The sequence below is a fragment of the Tamandua tetradactyla genome, chromosome 1 (assembly GCF_023851605.1).
Source record: "Tamandua tetradactyla isolate mTamTet1 chromosome 1, mTamTet1.pri, whole genome shotgun sequence".
Taxonomy (NCBI): domain Eukaryota; kingdom Metazoa; phylum Chordata; class Mammalia; order Pilosa; family Myrmecophagidae; genus Tamandua; species Tamandua tetradactyla.
In genome coordinates this window covers 13,850,104-13,871,331 of record NC_135327.1, presented here as the reverse complement: position 1 = coordinate 13,871,331, position 21,228 = coordinate 13,850,104, and the positions used below count along the sequence as shown (strand labels likewise).

The 21,228-nt window shown below is 52.4% G+C and overlaps 1 protein-coding gene across 1 annotated transcript in view; it reads left to right on the top strand.

Moving 5' to 3' along the window:
* Positions 1-18,093, top strand: part of LOC143691021 (bactericidal permeability-increasing protein-like) — a 43,201-nt gene extending 25,108 nt beyond the window's left edge. Inside the window, exons 7-16 of the mRNA XM_077168946.1 lie at positions 3,455-3,518; positions 4,845-4,936; positions 6,927-7,103; positions 8,074-8,133; positions 8,872-9,039; positions 10,149-10,216; positions 12,310-12,352; positions 15,261-15,324; positions 16,344-16,420; positions 17,875-18,093. Coding sequence (XP_077025061.1) covers positions 3,455-3,518; positions 4,845-4,936; positions 6,927-7,103; positions 8,074-8,133; positions 8,872-9,039; positions 10,149-10,216; positions 12,310-12,352; positions 15,261-15,324; positions 16,344-16,420; positions 17,875-17,913 — 852 coding nt within the window. The 3' untranslated portion in view covers positions 17,914-18,093. The remainder of the gene's footprint in view (positions 1-3,454; positions 3,519-4,844; positions 4,937-6,926; positions 7,104-8,073; positions 8,134-8,871; positions 9,040-10,148; positions 10,217-12,309; positions 12,353-15,260; positions 15,325-16,343; positions 16,421-17,874) is intronic.
* The last annotated feature ends 3,135 nt before the right edge of the window (positions 18,094-21,228 follow it).

The window sequence follows — 21,228 nt, the reverse complement described above, 5'->3', positions numbered from 1 at the left end:
GAGAAGAAAGACCATTAATTGGGCTGGTTTTCCATTGACAAATCGTCAGCTTCCGGAAATTGCCTGAGCTGGTCTCATAGGACAAGCAGCTCAAGACAGCAAACTTGGGCTTTCTCCAGAGGACAGTTGTTACCCATTGAAGGGTTTAGGCAAGGCGATGCCAAGGCCGGAACTGCACTTTAGCACAATTTCACTGGCTGCTGTGAGAACAACTGGAGGGAGCAGCAGTGGAGGCAGGGAGAGGCAAGGAGAGTGTCGTGGAGGCTGGTGCAATCTTCTAGGCTGGAGAGGTTAGTTTTTGGTCAATGGCACTGATAATGCAGGTAGGGAAATATCAATCAAATGAGATAATCTATCCGAAAGCACTATGCCAAAAGTTAAAAAATCAATGCATGTTTGTCCAGCTACATAACACCGTGAATTGGAGAATGGGGCTTGGGGGTCAGATCCTCTAGATTTTAGTTCTGGCTCCAGGGCTTCACTAGCTGGGTGACTTTGGGCAAATTTCCTGACCTTTCTGAGCCTCATTTTCACCATCTGTACAATGGGAACGTTAATAACTGGTTCACCAAGGTTTTGTGAAGCTTGATGAGATAATGCAGGCAATGTGTTCATCCACCTTTTATAATTATGAAATAGCATGAAGAGGAGTGTTATATTTAATGTTTGTAATTAATAAAACAGATTTTTCCTTAGAACCACCAAAGAGTGGTCCCTGGATGGCAGCCAAGCTAAAAAGTGATAGTGATAATGCCACTGCTGCTGGCCAGATGAGGGTGGGGGTGAGAATGGCGATGGTGAAGATGAGGGTCCTGAGAATGGGGAGGCTCTGGTGTTGGTAAGGAAGGTGATGATGACGACAATGACATGTATTGAGTGCTTGCAGCTTGTCCGGCACTCCATGTGAGCTCTAGCATTTAATCCACACACAACTCCTGTGGGTGGGTCACGATGATCCCTTTAAGTGTGGGGAAACTGAGGTACAGAGGAAGTGATCCTGGTAGGATTCAAACCTGGGACAACCCACTCCAGAGGCAAAGCGCTTAACTGCAACAAAGAGTACTGACTTGAACAAATGAATGAATGAATGGATGGATGGATGGATGAATGAATGAAGTGCCAGGATGTCCATGGCGCCAGGAGGGGCTAGAAGTGGACAGGAGTGAGCTGGGGAGTCCACCCTATATGTAAGGTAAGGAAGAGCCCCCTGTCGAGGCGGGCTGTGCACGGTGAGGGGAAGCCAAGCCCACAGCTGTGATTTCCTGTGGTCTGCAGCCATCTGTCGGCCAGTGAAGGAGGCTGGTGGCTGGAGGGCAGCCCAGGTGAACAGCTCTGCCCCAGCGACAGCTATGTTGCCCCTCCACCCCCGGGCCTTGGAGAAGAGGCACAAGCTCCTCAGGGAATAATGTTTTAGGTCTAGAGTGTGATGTGACAGAAACACACTCCTGGGAAACCACATATTTGTTTCCCCTCCCTTCTCCTTCTCTTCTTTCCTGCCTTCCTCCACCTCGGGATAAAATGACTTGACTGGTGATGGGGAAGAAGGGGAAACAGAGGGGCAGATGGTGGGGACACCCTGAAGAGGAAGAAGAGCCTGGGGCATTTGGTTTGGGAAGGGCTGGCTTCAGGGGTCCCCAGGGCCATTTGGAGACTGTTGTCCAGCAGCTGTGGGACCCCAGGAGGTCTGGGCTGCAAACCCCGACCAGCGTTGGCCACACACTGGGAGCACTGGAGGTGCCTTTGCTTGGGTTCACCCAAGGCAGATGCTTAGGCAGGGATTTAGGTGCAAGCAGGTTATTTGGGAGGGGGTCCCAGGCAGCCCAGCCATGGAGTGGGGAAGGGCGTCAGGGAGACGCATGGCTGCCCGGGTGTCTGCTGTGAGCAGCCAGGGCTCAGCCCTGCTGGGGATGCCGAGGACCACGTGAAACACACCTCAGGATTGTCCTGAAAGGGGCTAAGGAAGCTGGGGCATGAACCCACCAACTCTTAGCCCTCTTTGGTTGAGGACTTTCCTAGGGGTTTTTACTCCTTGGAAGTCTGAGCAAGGTCAGGGGCTAAGGAAAGCCCCAGGCAGAGAGACGTGGGAGCTGGAGCTGTGGGTTTGCATGAAATGTCTCAGGGAGGGGTCGGGGGTGGTGATGGAGAGATGGGAGGGAAGCCGGGGGGTCCTTGACCACAGATCTCTAGAAGGTGGGAGCCGTCAGCCATGCCAGGGCAGTCCAACACTCCAAAAGGCGAGGACTGAAGAGTCTCATTGGGCAGAGGTCATTTGTGCCTTGGCGAGAGCGAGGTGGAGAGGGTCAGGGTAGGGGCTTCTCACTACCACGCCAGGCCCCAATCCCTTCCAGCTAGGGAAGAAGGCTGTGGTTTTGATCCTGGGTCCCAGCTCTCTATTGCTTCCAAGCAAACAGCCCCCAGTTTAGAATCAAACCACCACCATCGTAGAATGATCCCAGATTCTGTGGGTCAGGAAATCAGACAGGCACCAGGGGCTGGCTCAGCTTCTCTCTGCTCCTCAATGTCTGGTGCCTCATCTGGGCAGACCCAGCAGCTCAGGCAGCCCCTGGAGGCTCCTCTCTCGTGCGTCTGCTGCTGGGCTGAACAACGACCTGGCTCATGACCCGGGCTCCCTACAGCACAGTAGCGGGGTTCTGAGAGCACCTAGAGACCCAGGAGGGAACTGCACAGCCCCTAGGGCCAGGCTGCAGTCGCAGTGTTACTCCCCCCACATTCTGTGGGTTACAAGCATCTCACAAGGCCTGCCCCGATTCGAGGGGGGAGCCTATAGACTCCACTTCTTGCTGGGTGAGTGGCAAGGTCAAAACTACAGGAGTGTGGGTGCAATGGAGAAACGTTAAGCTGCCACATTCCATTTGACAGATGAGGAGGTGGAGAGCTAGAGAAACGGAGTACCGTCCTCGCTGCGCAGTTGGCACACCCAGATCTCAGAACGGCTGGTGGTCTCCCAAGAGCCATGTGGGAGGGGGGTCAGGGAGGGCTCCTCCAGCCTTACACTGCAGAGGTGAGGGTGCTAGGCTTGAGCAAACAGCCTGCCCGCTGCTCTGGAGCAGCACAGAAAGGGGAGGGCTGACCACTCACCACTTCCTGTTTATTGTTTTTTTTCACCATCTCATTTCACAAAAGCTCTGAGACAGCAAGAGTAAACAAACAAAAGCCACGTTCTGAAATAGAAAACACCAATGCCAGTCAGGGAAGTTGCACACCAGAAAGGGAATACAGCGCAGATTTGAGATCATACAATCATATATAGTTACTATTTTCAGATTGCACATTAGCCTTTGAGCTTTCTGGTGGCCAAAGCGAAAACGGAAATTTGATTAGCTACATGAATTTCTAGGAGACATTCAAGGAAAGCAAAGCTTGCCCTGCTGTTATTCCAGGACATTTTCCGCTATGGCGAGCTCTTATTGACCCGTTCTTTGGCTCTCCCCAGATATGCACAACGGTGACCAAAGCTGTAGCCTCCAAGCTGCAACCTTATTTGCAGACTTTGCCAGGTGAGGGCTGGGTGGGGTCAAAGGAGGCTGGGATGGAGGGGGGAGGGGTGGGGGAGGCTGGGTGGGTGTGAAGAAGCCAAGGGGTTTCCCAGACCTGGGTGGGGGTGGGTGGAGCAGGTTACATTCAAGTAGCAGCTGGAATTGAATCCCTCCTGAGCCAGGTCCAAAACTGAGATGGAAAAGCACCCTGTACCCCACACATTCTCCACACCTGCAGAGCCAAATGGCCACATGTTCTCAGCTCTCTGGGGCAGGTTCCCAGGGCGGGCCTGAGATCTGAGGCTGGCCACTTCTCTCTGAGTCTCAGTTTCCTGATTCTGAAAATGGGGACAATGCCCCTTGGTAAGCTGCAGCCGAGAAGGATGGCTGCTGCGGTCGGAGAGAGCTCCCTCTGGCTGAGCGCCCCCCTGTGCCAAGCACTCGGTGGAACAGCCTTTCCTACAAACACCCCATTGAGAAAGGTGTGTTCTCTCCCATTTTACACATGAGGAAACTGAGGCTCAGAAAGGAGCTGTGACTTGCTCAGGGTCACAAAGCCAGTAAGAGGCAGAAGTAGGACCCAAATCCAGGTATTCTTACTCCAGGGTTTGTGTCCCAAATTGCTTCCCGGGCTGCCATGGAGCCAGGTGGGGCAGGCACAAGGACATGCCCGTTTAATTTGCATATCCGTCCTCCAGGTACTGTCCCCAGCCCCTCCCTGGGTGCTCCCAGCTGCATTGGTTCACTGCAGTTGCAGGTTCCCAGTGTTTGTTCTCGGCCGGCAGGAAAAGGATTTGGGGTTGAGTCTTACCTCCATCATCTGCCAGCAGAACTGTGCTGGACAATTTGCCACTTCTGAGCCTCAGTTTCTTCCCCTGTAACATGGGAAGGAAGGGCTACCAGAGGAACTGGAATTTAATTCTCATTGATTACTGGAGGACGTGGAGGAACAATTGAGGCCTGAGCCAGCTGGGCTCGGCCTGGGATCTTATCAGTGCTATGGCACGCACCGCACCTCATCCAGTCCTCCCAGAGTCCCTGGGGTCACTGTCTACAAATCACAGAGAGGCTCAGAGAAGCGAAGGGACTGGCCTGAGGTCTGACGATGGGTGAGGGGCCGAGTTCCGTTCAAGCCCAGGTCTGTCTCTTCCCTTTAGATGCCCGTCTTGGGGCGGCTGGACGCAGGGAGGGAGATGTTGTCTGTGCGCATGGGGTGTGGGTTTGTTCTCTTCTGAGGGGAGCTCATGGAGGGCTTCCTGGAGGAGGGCGTGGGGCTGGAACTGGGAGCCTCAGGGGGCACTGCCGTGGGGAGGGAGCCAGTTCAAGGCCCATCTCCTTTCCCTCCAGTGACAGCCAAAATAGACGCGGTGGCTGGGATTGACTACTCGCTGGTGGCGCCTCTGACAGCCACGACTGAGAGCCTGGACGGGAAGCTGAAGGTGAGACCCACACCGTGACTCGACCCTCATGTCAGCCCCGGACCCTCCGGGGGCTCCCCATCACACTCGGACACGAGCCCCCACCACCTCTTCACCACAGGCACACCTGCCGCCTCTCTCCCTCCTCTCCCTGCTGCAGGCGCACCGGCCTCCTCGCCGTTTCCCAGAGGCCCTCCGCTTGCTCCCTCCCTAGGGCCTTTGCATTCGCTCTCCCCTCTGCTAGGCTGCCCCCAACTCCCCACCCCGATATCCACCCCTCTCTCCTTGGCTTCCTGCATGTCTTTGCTCAAACGTCCCCCTCCCACTAAACCCTTCCCCAACCACTCTCCACTCTCGCTGAAAAGCTCCTTCCTCTTCCCTGTATCCTGCTTTATTGTCCTCAGTAGGATTCATTACACGGGCACACACACACACACACACACACACACACACACACACACACACACAATCTGTTTCTCTCACTAGAATGAGAAGAGGGGCTGTGACTCTTGTTCACTGCAGTATGTGCAGCTTCTAGAACTATGCTTGGCATTGGTAGATGCTTGATGAATTTGTGTTGGGCGAATGGCTGGGTGGAGGGAGGGAGGGAGGGAGGGAGGGAGGGGTGGAAGGGTAGGGTTTCCTGTCCTCCATTCCCTTCTCACTCCCCACCCTCCAACCAGACGTGCTGGCCTTGGGCGTCCTCACCCACGCAGCTTGTTCCCACCGCAGGACCCTCGTGCCAGCTCGTTTCCGCCCCTGGCCCTCTTCCCTGCCAGGGCCCACCCCTGGCCCGCGGGGGGCGTCTCCGGCCCTGGGGGCTGGGGGTGTCTCTGCTCAGCTGGCACTGCCAGCGCAGCCTTCCCCGGCCACCCGGGTCAGGGTAGGTCCCACCCCAGAATTCCTCCTGGAGGTGCCTCATGCTGTGTGGGGTTTGCTTGCTTGGTTACTGTTTGCTTGTGGCTTCCCCCACTGGACCGGGAGCTTCCCAGGGGCGGGGCCAGGTCGGCTTTGTTCACAGCTGTGTTCTCAGCAGCTCGGAATAAATAAATGAATGAAACAAACAAAACACCGTCAGGTGTCAAATAGAAAATCTAGAAATACAGAGAAGCAGAGGAGTAAATAAACAAATAGGAAATAGGAAGGAAGGAGGGAGGGAGGAATTATTACCTGAATTTTACAACCCAGAGATAACTAAGCATCAGCACACGAATTTAGACCCCTCCAATCCTTGCACAACTGTGTGTCTCTGCGTGTGTTTGTTTCCATGTCTGTGTGTGTGTGTGTGTGTGTGTGTATTTTCCTTTGTCTCAGCAAAGGCAAGGATTAGTACATCAGATATGTACATGATATTAGTACATCAGACTCACTCCCAGTGAAAGGGAAGGTTCCATCCTGGTGGGGGTCCCGCCCACAGGCTGACCCCTGTGGGGGTGGGAGCCCCCTGGTTCTAAGCACCCCCATACATTTATATGTCCCCCAGCAGTGCAGGAACACTTGCTCCTGAAACTAGAGAGTATCCATTAAAAATACACACACTCAAAATGGCACAACTCCCTCTTTTAAAATTTTGTTAATTTGACAGATTTTTTTTTTTTAAGTAATTTCCTTCTTCTTTTACTAGGGTTTCTGTGCTTACTTGCAAGGCAGAGGCTGAGCCTGTGGGCGCTTAAGGGCATGCTCTCTGGACCCCGGAGGCCTGGGTTCAATTCCTCGTTCTGCCACTTCCCAGCTGGGTGACTTTGGGCAAGTCACTTAACCTCTCTGTGCCTCAGTGTCCTCTCCTGTCCAGTGAGCACGATCACATGCACCTCACAGGGTGGGCATGCAGGCCATTTAGAAATTCACAGGTGGGAGGCATTCGACACACACGCGCTGTTGTTGGTTTCTGCCAACAACGTTTCTTCCGTGAATGTGTGATGGGTGCCCTCGGCCCCGCTCTGTCCTGAGACGGACTCGTCGGACGCCATCCCTAAGTATTTCCGGGTCCCCTCTGTGGCCCCCACCGCAGGGGGAGTTTTTCAGGCTGGCACACCGCACCCCGCCGCCCTTCGCCCCTCCCGGGCTGGCCCTCCCCGGCGACCACGACCGCATGCTGTACCTGGCTGTCTCCGACTACTTCTTCAACACCGCTGGCCTCGTGTACCAGGAGGCTGGGGCCTTGGCGCTGACGCTCACAGACAACCTGGTAAGGCCGGGCCGGGGCTGGCTGTGGGAAGAGCACTGGACTGAGAGTCCAGCAGGCCTGGCCTTGAACACTCACCTCGCTCCTCTCCGGCTGGGTAAACCTAGGCCAGTTACTCAACCTCTCTGTGCCCCAGTCTCCTCATCTATAAAGCGCCAATAACAGCACCTTCATCAGAAGGGTGTGATGAGGCTTCACGGAGCTGTTAGAGCGTGAGACGCACTCGGTGCTGGGCTTGGCACGTGGCAGCGCCCAATGAGTGACAGATGGAGCAGCTCACGCTGAGTCCTGCCATAAGCTGGTCTCTGAAATCCAGTCTGAGCATCGTGGTTGAGGCCCACTCTGGCCTCAGTTTACCCATCTGTAAGGCGAGGACATGAGCACCCTCTCCAGAACAGAGGTGCCACCTGATCCCAACACAGTCACCACCTTGTGTGGTTTCTTCTCCACCGCTCCCGAGGGCCGCGTCGGACTCCCCATCCCCGCAGGGGACCGGTGGGGTGCCGAGCACCCACATGCCCCCTGTGGGCGTGAACAGGAGCACCCATATGAGAAGGAGCCAGCCCTTTGTTCAGAGCAAGGGAAGCAGCCACCGTCACTTGCATTTGGCAAGAGACTCAAAGGCAGGCGGGGGCATGGGCCAGCTTCACAGCGGCCAAAAGGGGGGGCGTCAGGTGTGCTGCGGTTGGGGGTGGTGGGGTGGGGAGCGTGTTTGGCTTTGCCAGGGTCAGGAACAATAGGGTAGCTGGCAGCCGCTGACCAAGGCTTGAGCGTCCTCAGTGCTGGCTGCACAGGGCGCAGTCTGTCCCCCGGGCTGGCTCTGCAGGGCTGTGTGTCAGCATTCGGTCATTATGTGTGACCTGGCCGTTGTCCGTTTGTACATTCGGTCTCTCACTGCCATCCAGAATCTGTCCCCTCTCTCCCAAATCCATCACATAATCCCCCAGGATCCTTTTCTCTCCTCTTGCTACAGATTCCAAAGAAATCTAAATTCCGATTGACAACCGAACTCCTTGGAGCCCTCATACCAGAGGTGAGTAAAGGGCTTGGATCCTTTCGCCAGCACAGAGGGGGCCTGGGGCGGGCCGGGCCCCTGCGGGGGGCCACGAGAACCCTCCGCCCCCAAATCCAGAGGTGAATGGCACGAATTTGGAAAAGGATGGAGAGAGGTCCCACGTGCCCGGTTGGCCGGCACACTAGGTCCCTCGTGGGTCTGGGCCTGGGCACCCACAAATCAGGCTGGGCGTCTGCCTCCTGGCCTCACCCAGGGGAGAGAGAAAAACAGTGTCCAGGTGCACCAAACACTAAGACAGGTAACAACAGGTGGTGATAAGTGAGGCTAACAGGTTGAGGAGGTCGCTTTAGACGAGGCAGTCAAAGAAGACCTCTCTGGTAGTGGCTATTCCAGAAATTTCTCTCCTGGAGGTACTGTTGGGAGGTGGGTAATGGAGCAGGAGAAATTGCCCGGAAGCTGCATTTGTGTAACAATCTCACACACATACAGACACACACACACGTGCACGCACTGTGAGTTTGCCTGGGGGAGGATTGGCGACTCCCTTAGATGGGGGGGGTGTGGGGTGGGGGGGGAGAGAGGCCGGGCGAGGTGGGTGGGGCACCGTGCACCCGTGTGCGCCGTGGTCTGGATTTATTCTAAGGGCAGGGTGGGGGGCGACCCTGGAGGCATGCATGCAGGGGCAGGCCGCAACATGCCTTAGAAACTGGAACAAACCTGCCCCTGTGCTTGGCCGCCCCCCACGGGGGGCTGCAGGTGGCCAGGATGTTCCCCAACTTGACGGTGCAGCTCCTGGTCGCGACCACCTCCCCGCCGCAGCTCGCCGTGAGCCCCGCGGGCCTCACCCTCCTCGCGGCACTGCAGGCCCAGGCCTTTGCGGTCCTCCCCAACGCCTCCCTGGCCTCCCTCTTCCAGCTCGGCTTGGTAAGCTGCCCCAGGGGTGGGCGGCGGGGGCCCCTGCACAGTACCAAGAGCACTGTCCCCGGAGTCAGGGGGCCCAGGTGTGAACCCTGTCCCAAGTCACACCTGGACAAGTCTGACCCCAGAGCCTGAGACCTGAGCCACTGTCGTCAACTGCTCTGGGCTCCGCCGGTATTCAGTCATTCATTTGTGTATTTATTAATTTATTCATTCGGTTATTCACTCACTCAAGTTTTCATTCACTCAGTTATTCATTCTGCCAGTTTCCTTGAAATATGTGGTACTGTTTCCAATTCATTCACTCACATCTTTGGTCATTCAATTATTCATTTGTGCATCTGCTCAGCCATTCATTTATTCATTTGTGTATATCTTTGTTCATTCACTCATTTATATATTTGTTCATTCATTCATTTCTTCAATTATTGATTTGAAATAGGCTGTGCCCTTTCTGGTTCACGCATGCATTCATTTGCTCATATCTTTGTTAGATCCCTCATTTGCATATTTGTTCATTCCTTCATTCATCCATGCATATCTTTGCTCATGCCTTCATTTGTGTATTTGTTTAGTTTTTCATTTATTCAAGTTTTCATTCCATGTCAACTTGTACAGTCATTCATTTGACCGTTCCATCACTCTACAAGCATTTGGCAGCAGCCACCTGGCCACAAGGGGTGCAGGCCAGCCCCTCTCTCCGCCTGGAGGTGTCTCCTGTCTGTGGACACTTAGAGGCTGCAAGCCATCACCACCTCTTTGCAGAAAAAATGGGGCCCAGGAGTGCTGAGTGACTCACCTAGAGTCCTGCGGACGTGAGCAGGAGAGTTGCAGTGGGAAGCCTGGCTTTCTGACTCAGTGAAAACTTGTTGAGTGAATAAATGAATGCATGGATGTGAGAAGAGGGCTGGCTGGGGCTCTAGCCCCTGTCCCTGCCGCACTGTCCCTCTGGGAGTGGCCCTGAACTCTGAAATGGAGGAGAAAACCGTAATCGGCTGACAGCCCAGAACTCCCGTGCCCATGGGTCTGGGAGCTGACGGGCAGATGGTCTGGGGGCCTCGCGGAGCCCTGGGCTCCTGGGTCAGGGGCCTCACCCCTGCATCGTTGCTTTGCAGCGCACCAACGTTTCCGTGGAGGTCAGCGCCAGGTCCGACAGGCTCGTGGGAAGGCTCTCACTGGGCAGGTGAGTGGGCTGGGGGGGGGGGGGCAGGGGGAGGTGGCTGCTGTGTGCTCTTGGGGCCATGTGAAGCCCCTGCTTCCCTGTTCATTCACCACACTGAAGCTGCAAATTGTGTGAGGCGGGCACAATTAGCCCCTTCTTGCAGAGGGCAAAACCGATGCTCAGAAGTGAACTGACTTGCCTAGGGTGACCAACCATCTTGCTTCACTGGGAGGGTCCCAGTTTTAGCCCTGAGCATCCTGGGTCCCGGGAATCTGAGTCCCGGGCAGGTGCAGCTACCTGGCCAGTGCCGGGTGATGCCTCTGCTTCCCCTCCAGCTGTACAGTCTTCTGCCACCTCACACTCCTGGCCTGCCTTGGCACTGGGAAACACCCTTCGACTCTTCACACCCTATCCCTAGTTAACCCGGCGGGAGGATTCTGGCTTCAGACTGGCCTGGCCTTGAATCCTGACCGTGGAGGATGCTGCTCTGATGTGAGGTTGTGCGTTTGCAGCCCAGCTCACCTTGGCAAGCACCAAAACTCTCCAAACTTCGGTTTCCCTGGCTGTAAAATAAGCCCCAGCATAGTTCTTCACCAATAGCATCCTTGTGAGAAGTAAAGGAGGAGTTCACCTGTGGGAAGTGTTTAGAACACCCCTCAATAAGCAAGAGGGAAAGAGAGAGAGAGGGAGAGGTGCCCAGAAAAGGAGAGAGGCAAAAGTAGAAGGAGAGACAGAGACAGAGGGACCCTGAAAGACGGAGATGAGGTTGGGGGAGAGACACAAAAAGAAAGAGAGAGAGAGGGAGGGAGGGAGACAGAGCGCAGATGGAAAGAAACAGAAAGATGAAAGAGGAAGGCAGAGAGAGAGAGAACACAGAAGTACCCGGGGAGGGAGGTGCAGAGAGAGAAAGGAAGACTGACATTCAGAGCTGGCATGTGCCCCTGAGCCATGGCCCACTGTGGAAATTGAGTCTTGACCCACATTCTCACCCAGCCCCCTCCTCTCTGGCTCAGAGCTGTCCTCCTTAACCTTGAGCTCAGCCCCTGAGGTTTACATGCTCCTCATTTCTCCTGGCCTCATTTTGACAAGTGTTGCAGCTTTAGAAACATGTGGATTTAATTTTCCCTGGAACACCCGTGGGCTTCTCAACTAGAGGAGCTGGGAGGTAGCACTGGGTGCAGGCTGAGCCCAGACTTTCTGAAATACACAGGGGGTGGGGGCAGGTGGGGACTGTCCACAGGGCAGGGATTCTGGGGCTCCCAACTTTAGGGGAACAGGAGCAAGTGTTCAAGCTTTGTAGAGCGTTGGAGTCAACAAGAACTTTGGCAACAGAGAGCCCTGGGCTCGAAGTCCTGCTTCGGTCACTGGCAGCTGTGTGACCTTGGGCAGACTGTGTGACCTGAGTGTCATCCTCATCTGTGAAATGGATTCTTGTCTCTTTGCATGTTGCGGGAATTCAATGGGACAAAGCACCCAGCATGGTGAAGTCAATAAACAACTGTACAGTTCTCCCTTCATTTGAAGTCACTGTTAAAATGCCATAAAGTCTACAAAGGGAGCATGGCTTATTGGCCTCTGGAATAGAAAAGTACAAGGGTTTCAGGCAAGGGTGGATTCAGGTGCCCACAAGATGTCATTAGGATTGTGACTCTCCATCTCTTAGCTCTACTATCCTGGGTTGGCTACATTCCATGGTAGGCTGTCACCAAGTGGTGGCAAAAATGGTCACCAACAACTCCCTAAAGTTTGGTGAGGAAAAGAGAACACCACACTCTCAGAAATTCCAGCAGAAGTCTTGCGTGTGGCTTTCACTGGCCAGTATGGGTCACAGGCCCCTCTCTGAAGTGGTCACTGTGTCTTGGAGGCAGACTCTGCTCTTTGGTCAGGTCTGAGCCACCTGCCCCAGAGCTCAGTGTGGGTCAGCAGCACTGAAACAATGTGGGAAATGGGTGACTCCCCCAAAGGGATAATCAGGGGGCTGAGAGAAAGGGGAATGAACACTGGGTGGGAAAACCAGCTGGTTTCCACCACAGAAGAGCCCTTCTCCCCAGCCACTGGTTTCTCATCTGGGTCAGGAAAATGGTAGTCTCAGTCTCCTACTCCCCTTCTTACAGGCTGTTCCTGGAGCTGAGGCAGTCGAATGTCGGCCCCTTCTCGGTGAGTCCGAGACCCCTGGTGTCTCCTTCTTTCTGTGGATTTGGGGGGAACAGTCCCAGGGCCAGTCCAGGATCCTGGCATCCTTTCAGGAGGCCACTGGTTCATTTGCATAAAATTTGCATTTGCAATTAATGGTGGGAGGAGCTTTGGGGTCGAGAGACCTGAGGTGGAACTGCCCCCTCCACCCTTTACCTTGTGTAAAGGGTGGTCACTTCCCCTCTCTCAACTTCAGACTTTCCCTGCGAGTCAGGCCTAGTCCTTTCTACCTGAGTTAGCTAGCATGGTGAGGATTAAATGAGACTGCATGCGCACAACCCAGCACAGGAAATCCGCACAGCAGGTGTTGGCTCAATGAACATACGAATCATTTACAGAGCAAGAAACGTGCGCCAGGTACTGCCCCAGGTGTGGCAGGGAGATGGGGAGGCTGATGAACGAGCCGGGGAAGCAGCCTGACGATGCGGTGGGGAGACAGAGAAGAAAGGAATGAAGGTCACTTCGGCGGTGACCGGAGCTGGGAGAAGCAAAACAGGGCGGGTGGGAGGGATGAGAGGGCTGCGGATGCACGCTGTGACCAGGAGAGGCCTCTCTGAGGAGGTGCTGTTCGGGCTGAGAAGGAGCCAGCAGGATGAAGATCTATTGCAGGCAATGGGAAAAGCAGGAGCAAAGGCCCTGGGGTGAGAGCGAGCTCAGCCTGTTGGAAGAGCAGGAGGCCAGGGGGCCTGGAGCCGGGGAGGAGGGGGCATGAGAGGCTGCTGGAGAGGCAGGTGGGAGCTGGGAGGGGAGACTGTGCCCAAAGGCAGAGAGAAGCCCGTCAGCTGTTTCATGCAGGGAGGGACGCGATCAGATTTACATCTTTATGAAAGACCCCTCTGCCTGGGAAGGGGGACGGGAATGCATTCCTGGGATGAGTCTGACCGCTGAGGTCATAGGGAAGCTGGCGCCTTTGCTCACGTGAGAAATAGGACCTGGGATGAGGCTGGAGAGAAGGAGAAAGATGGCAGGACTGAGGATATATTTTGGAGGCAGGACTGCACAAGAGATTTGAAGTGTGTGGCAAGGGAAAGGGGAATCAAGAAAGACTCCCAGAGTTTTGGCCTGAGCAGCTGGGTGAATGGTGAAGTCGTTTACTGAGACCGGGAGGAAAGGAGCAGGAAGGGCCCGGCCGAGATGATCCCACTGCCAATGGATCACAGACCACAGCGGACGGCTCCCTGCTGCCCTCGCCTGGGGTGCGGACGGAGAGTCGCCCGCGTACGTGGCTGTTCGTGCCCTTCAGTGCCAGCCTCTCAGGGCGGCCCCTCGGGACTCACCTCACGAGCCACTGTGTGTCTGTTCTGTCCACCGAGTCTTAGCACAAGTGGCCTGACTCTCCTAGCTGGCCGACCGCTGAACCCCGGTGTCTGCTGCCCTGGAGAACAATTCCTTAGACCTGTGAGACACCCCCCAGTTTCCCGGCTTAGCGAGAGCCTTGTGAGCTCCCCAGCCCTGAAATCAGACTGTCCCACGTCCCTCCAAATCTGATGAAGATCCAGCCAGTCATTCCCGCCTGCTGAGATTATAAACAGAGAGATGGAAAGCAACCTCATTTTCTTTTCATGGATTTCCAGGTGCTAACGCTCTCACGGTGGCTTGACTAAATGAGTAGCTCACTTCCGCTTCTGCAGTAAATACAAATTTTAAGCTTCCCAGGATTCATGGTAAGAAAGGCACCACATCTGATGAGTCCAGGGAAGCGTAGCCTGATGAAGGAAACTCAATTGTTCCAGAAACAAAAATGTACATATTTACAAGTTGTAAATGTCAGCACTGCAGGCAATTATCTGGAAGGTTTTACATCATTTTTGAATTTTTTTTTTATTATTGCCAAAGCAAAAGAGGTGCTATAGAATAATCAGAGCCTATAGATTTGCAAGACAAAGAAAATAAAACACATCGGTATTTTCATCACTTAGTTAATATTTTGGAATGTATCTGTTCTGACTTTGGGCTATGCATATTTAATTTAAAAAATGGAATCGTGTGGTTTCTGGAGCTTGCTTTTCCTTACTCAAAAATATGTCATGAATATCTGTGTTGATACATTTCTGCAATATCATTCTTAACAGTTGCATAGTGTCTCCTAATATCACAGGGTTGTCTTTCTCCCAAGTTGGTTCCCTCTTATGGGGTTTGTACGTGACTTTTAATTTTTTGTTTTGGTTAAATTTATTGCTTTGGTGAGTGTCCTTGCATCTGAATTTTCTCCCACAAGCTAGACGAATGATCTCAGAGGCATGTTTGCTGGCCCACAAGGCATACCCCTTTCTTTTTGTATGCTGTATGGCAGGGTCACATTTTGTTCTTTTTCCATGTGTCTACTGCTCTATTGCAGCACCACTTGTTGAATTTTTGTTTGTTTGTTTTTAATTTGCTTGCTTGTTTGTTTGTTTGGGAAGGACATAGGCCAGGAATCGGACCCATATCTCCTTCATGGCAGGCAAGAATTCTACCACTGAACTACCCTCACACCCTGACACCCATTTTTAAGGCTTTTGATGAACAGTGGTAAATGGCCCTCCAAACAAAGTTGACCCGATCTGCCCGCTAGCCTGCATCATCCGAGAGGGTGCACTTTTTTACACAAAGGTTTTTCATGTTTAAATGCTGTCTGATGACCTCTTTAACCTCTGCCTTGTACTTTGCGGTTTGGAGTGTGTTTTACACCTGGAATCCTTAGAGCAGAAGAGATCACTTCTGTGACCTTGATCAGGCTGCAGCTTTCTCCTGCCACCACTGTGTCATCACTCTGGGGGCGTCCCGGCTGGTGGGGAGAGGCTACAGAGAGAAAAGAGGGTGGGGAGCCGGTGACAGAGGGCAGTTGCCCTGCAGCCCCTGGCCGGGGTCCTAACCTCCTCCTGATTTCCAGGTTGAGCTGCTGCAGAATCTCATGAACTATTTGGTGCCCGAGTTTCTGCTTCCCAAGGTGAACGGTAAGGAGCTTGGGAGAAATGACTGGTTTTCAGGCTGGGGAAGCAGGTGGGGGTGGGCGGGGAGACTGCCCTAGAGACCCCGTCCCCTGGTTCCACCCAGGAGGGACGGGGCCCCCTCAAATGAACCACAAATGGGGATGGAAAAAGGGAACTCAAGTGCATTGAGTGCCTACTATGTGCATGTCCATTTATCTAATCCTTACAACAGCCCCATGAGATAGGGAATGATTATATCTCCAATTTTCAAAGGAAGAAATGAGGGCTCAGAGAGGTTAAGTGACTTACTCTAGGTCACAGAGCAGATGAGAGGTATAGTTTGGCTTTGATGCTGACTCTGAAGCCAGACCTGCCATCCTTTTCCATCTCTGGGAGAAGGGCCAAGAAGCCTTCTGCTAACCTTGGCTAGAGTCTCGGATCCCCAGTGCTGGTAAAAGCTTCAGCCAGACCTGCCCCTACCTGCAGGCTGGAGTACAGAGGCCCACATAACATGGGATGAGGATATTTAGAAATATAAATGAAATCAAAACATTATGGAGAATAGGATCGATCTTCCTAATTTGACACATGTAGTTTGACAATGACTGGCGGGTCCAGATTTGAATTCAGAATTCCTGGTCTTTCCAGAGTCGTGTGTAAAATGTAGTGGTCTGAAGGGAGCGGCCCCCTGACAGCTGCCTGCGTCTGGCTGCATCCCAAACCTGGAGGGGGTTCCTGCACACGGGGTGGGGCTTGTAAGCACATGTCTGAGCTCTGTCCACACCTCTGCTGGCAGCCGCCCGCTGACAGCCACTTGGGTCTTGTGTCCAGCATCAGGGCAGCCACCCCCGGGAATAGCAGGTGCCCGGTCCCTAGAGCGTGGTGGAGAAGAGGGTATGGGGTGCAGACACCTTTCAGGCCTGGCCACCCACGCCAAGGCCTCCCTGGAGCCAGGCGTGCACATTGGGAAGGCTGGGGACCCTGGCTCTCTTGTCACCCCGCCCTCTGCTTCTCTCCCCTGGTTCTCGCCGCCTCCGCTGCAGAGCGGCTGCAGCAAGGCTTCCCTCTCCCGCTGCCGGCCCGCCTCCAGCTCTCCAACCTGCTGCTTCGGCCTCACCAGGTGAGTCCCCAAACTTCCCAATCCAAACCTCCTAGACACCAGCGACCTCTCACTCAAGTGCCTCTTTCTAGCCAAGCCCGTACCACGTGCTTTCTACCCTGCGATGTAGGTGTTGGTAGCAAACAGAGAAGGGTGACCAAGGCTCCAAAAGGTTAAATGACTTGACCTGAGCCAAGCAGGTATTGAATGAGGTCCAGATTCAAAGCCCGAGCTTTAACCATTGGCCCCAAGTTTCCCACACTACGCCAGATAAAAACGAAACTCATTTGGTGACCAAAGAGCCCCTCGATAAGGTAGATGCACTTAAATACGTGACAGATGCCTGTGGCGTGACTGCTTTGCACCCAGCACCATTCTAGGCACAATGGGTGTAAAACGTGGTTGTATCTGATAGATTTAGACACTCAGGCTTCCTCTTGTCTTTCGCCCAGCTGAGCTCCGAGCAGCACTAGCAGTATTGGTCCCTGCCCTTGGACAGCCTTCTCCTCTAAGTCTGGAAGACACCCTCTCCTCCTAGTTTTCCACCCACCTCTCTCCTTCGGTGTTGCAGCCTCCTTTGCTGTGCCCGCTGTCTCTTCCAAGCCGGGGTTCTCCAGGGGTCCCCCTGAACCTCTCCTCTTCCCCCATGTTGGCTTTCTCTGGTCACTGTCATCCACTCCCTCAAGCTGAACAGCCATCTCTGTGCCACCCAGTGTCCAGCCACCCTTCCCACCCCCTCACTCCATCTAAATTCCTGACACGTGCACCCGCTGATTCCCTCACTGTCTCCGTCCCCTGAAACTCAGCATGTCCCAACAAAGCCAGTGGCTCTGCCTGTGAAGCCACCACCACCTCTGTGTCCCCTTCCTTGGCCTGTGGCTCTCCTGGTCATCCTGTGTCTGCCTGGATTCCTTGCTCTCCCTCCCCCAAAGTCCAGCCAGTGAGTCCCCACTTCTTTAGACCAGGATGCTAAGGAGGTAAGAGATTGTCGAAAAATAGCCAAGAGAGCAGAAGAAACACACCGTCCGTATCTCCCAAATTTTACCAGGCTCATCCTTGAAAAAAAAAAAGACCCCATTTCAAAAATTTTTCCATTTCTGAAAATCTGAGTGAAGGACACAAAGGAGCAAAGAGAAGTGGTTCTGCAGCCTTGGCTGGAACACGGGCTCCCTTGAGCTGCCACGAGGCTGGGCTGGCATATGAAGGCCTCTGACATGGCTGGGGGGTGTCCGCGTCTGAGAGGGAAGCAGCGCCCAGGTCCTGGGTGCAGGCTGCCGTGGACATGCAGGCCCTGGGGGTGAGAGCCCCCGCGCCCCCTTTGTTCCTGTCCTTCTGTCAGCAGACAGCCCCTGCTGCACTCCCTCCTTCCCAGTAGGCGGGCTCCCGAGGTTTCCTTGTTAATAACCCAGCAGCCCCCAGACTTACAAACAAGGGGTGCATTTCCAGCTGATGACGGTGTGCCCATCTCTCCCTAGAATTTCGTGCTGCTTGGAGCAGATGTTCACTACAGCTGAAGTCGCCCGGGACGCTGGGTCTGTCAGCGCGTGGGGGTGGGGGCTGCCAGCGCCCCTGCCTCAGAGGCCTAAGGGATCAGGCTGCCTTTATCCAGTTGTTTCTCTCTAGATCTTTACCATGAAACCCTCACACACCTCTCCAAACTCAGATTCTGGAATAATCTAAACATGAGAACCTTGTTCATTGAGAAAATGCGTGGTATTTGGGGGATTATGAGCATCTTTTAAGAGCTGAGGCTGCACCAACATCTCCTCCAGGAAGTGCATTTCGGTTGTAACTATGATATTCCTTTTTGTGCTTCACCCAGAAAATCTTCTGTGTGCCTGTTGCTTCCTGTGTGTGTCATTCATTCATTCATTGGCTGTAATCAATAGGACCTGCAGTGCCAGTTTACAGACACGTACACGTTTACAGAGCCCTGTTTCACTTTGCTAAAGTTTCCGGAATGCAATATGCCAGAAATGGATGGGCTTTTATAAAGGGGATTTGTTAAGTTACAAGTTACAATTCAAAGGCCGGAAAATGTCCAAATTAAGGCACCAGCGAGAGGAAACCTTCACTCAAGAAAGGTCGATCGAGTCCAGGGTGTGTGTTTCACATGAGAAGGCACAGGGCAGCACCTGCTCTCCTTCTCTCCCAGCGTCTAGTTTCAAACAGCTCTCTTAGCATCTCCAAGCGTCTGTGTCTCTCTGCTCTGTGTGTCAACTCTCTTACAGGGCTCCAGTAAGCTAATTAAGACCCACCTTGAATGGGCAGGGTCACATCTCCATGGAAACAACCAAATCAAAAGATTCCACCCACAATAAGTCTGTCCCCACAAGATTGGATTGGAGGAATATGATTTTTCTGGCATACATAACTGTTTCAAACCAGCACCTTCCACCCTCTGTTCCCCCAAAAGACATGTTCTTTCCGAATGCGAAATGCATTCATTCCACTACAATATCACAAAAGCCTGCATTTCAATAACAATTCAAATGCAATACCAAGTCAAAAACAGCGTAAAATCTCACCGAAGTCATTTAAAGATGTGGTCCATTCTAAGGCAAAATTTCTCCTCTGGCTGTGGACCTGTGAAACTCAGAACAAATGATCAGCCAATATATAAAGGAGGGACAGTCATAGGACAAACATTCCCATTTCTGTAGTGGGAAATTGAAAGGAAAATAGGGGTCACCAGACCCACACATGTCCCCAAACCAGTAGGGCAAACTCCATTAGATTTAAAAAAATTCTTTTGACATGGGCAGGCACCGGGAATCGAAGTCGGGTCTCCAGCATGGCAGGTGAGAACTCTGCCACTGAGCCACCGTGGCCCACCCTTTTTCCATTAGATTTTCAAGCCTGAGAATCATGCATCCTCGGGGCTTGAGAGAGCAGCGGTCCCACCCTATCCCAGGGCTTATGCAGCAGCCCCGCTCTCTTCAAATACGGGGGTACGGTTTTCTTTTTAACATTTTTTACTGTGAAATATAATATATACACAAAAAAGCAGTAGATTTCAAAGTACATTTTACCAAGTAGTCATAGATCAAATTTCAATGTATGGTATGGGTTACAATTCACTTTCAGGCATGTCCTTCTAGCTGCTGTAAGGCACTGGAGACTAAAAAAGAAACATCAATATAATGATTCAGCAATCATACTTGTTTGTTAAATCCTATCTTTTCTATTGCAACTGCTCCTTCTCCTTTGATCCTTCTCCCAATCTTTAGGGGATATTTGGGAAATGACAATTCTAACTTCTTCATGTTGAAAAGGGTGTTGACATAATGGGGTAGGGGGGTGCAATTGGTTGATGCTCTTGGAGAGACTGGGAACTCTGGGTTTCAGGGCTTATCAGGCCTAGGAACCGTCTGGAGGTTTTAGGTTTCTGAAAAATAAACTTAGTGAGTGAAACTTTTATAGAGTCTCAGACAGAGCCCTGGGTATTCTTCAGGGTTTACAGGAATACTAAAGAATACCCAGGGGTATGTCTGAGACTCTATAAAATCTGGCTGAAGCGCTCAAGCTGATGCTTGCATAAGAGTAACCTCCAGAATAGCTTTTTGACTCTATTTGGAATCTCTTGGCACTGATACTTTATTTTGTTACATTTCTTTCCCCCGTTTTAGTTAAGGCATTGACGATCCCATGGTGCCAGGGCCAGGCGCATCCCTGGGAGTCATGTCCCACGTTGCCAGGGAGGCTTCCACCCCTGGATGTCATGTCCCACGTAGCAGGGAGGGTAATGATTTTATTTGCAGGGTTGGGCTTAGAGAGAGAGCGAGGCCACATCTGAGCAACACAAGAGGTCCTCTGGAAGTAACTCTAAGGCATAACTATAGATGGACTCAGCTTCCCCATTACAGAAATGAATTTCATTAGAGCAAGCCTCAAGATCAAGGTCTTGGTCTATTAACTTGGGAGTTGCTAATGTTTCAAACAGTATCAGGGATACCCCAGGTAGTAAAGTTTAATAGTTCCACTCTTTCGGGCGGGGGCAATTGAAGCAGGATAAAATAGAAGAACTGTAAGTCCCTGGTTTCCTATTCAGCTCTGAAGAGTTAAGAGACAACTCCAAGTCCCTTGTTCCTTCTCTAGCTCCAAAGGAACTAATACAGCTGCAATCTTCAGCTGCAAACTTCTTGGGACAAAAATTTTCCCCAAAGCCCCCAAAACTCCCCAAATCATTGCAACCTCCCCACACCATAAAAGCTTGTAAAATTCTGATCCCAGAGCAAATTCTTATTTAATAATAGGAAGCACAGGGTCATAAAGATTGTTAGCCATTTGCCCAAAGACAAATTTTAGGTATGTGACAGCATATCATGAATTCTGGTAGCTATCTCCTCCTCGAACAAATAAGACACCTAGTTTTCAAAGGTGACTATGGAAACCTGCCACAGGTAAAATTTTCCTATAAAACAAGCCAACCCACTCCATTCAGTGCACGTCTCTTCCTTGGACATGCCGGCGTTAACCTCTCTAATGTGTATCCTCTCTTTTTAATAAACTTTACTTATGCCTAAAGAAAAAAAAGTTTTACAGTTGCATATTTTCTCAGCAGACTTTGCCAATACTTTTTAATTATCTGCCCAACATACTCTGGAATCTATCCAAGTATTACATTAAGCTGTACAGAATTGCAAGACCCTGTTCCCAATTCTAGGCTCCATGTGTTCAGCTTGTTTAACTGAACTGGCCGGTTACATCACGTTAGATTGTGTGCTACAGAAAATTTAGGTTTTGGACAAAATGAATCTCTCTTCCTTTGGTCTCATACAGTAGGTAAGTTCTAAAATACAGACCATATCATCCTTTACTCTGAACTG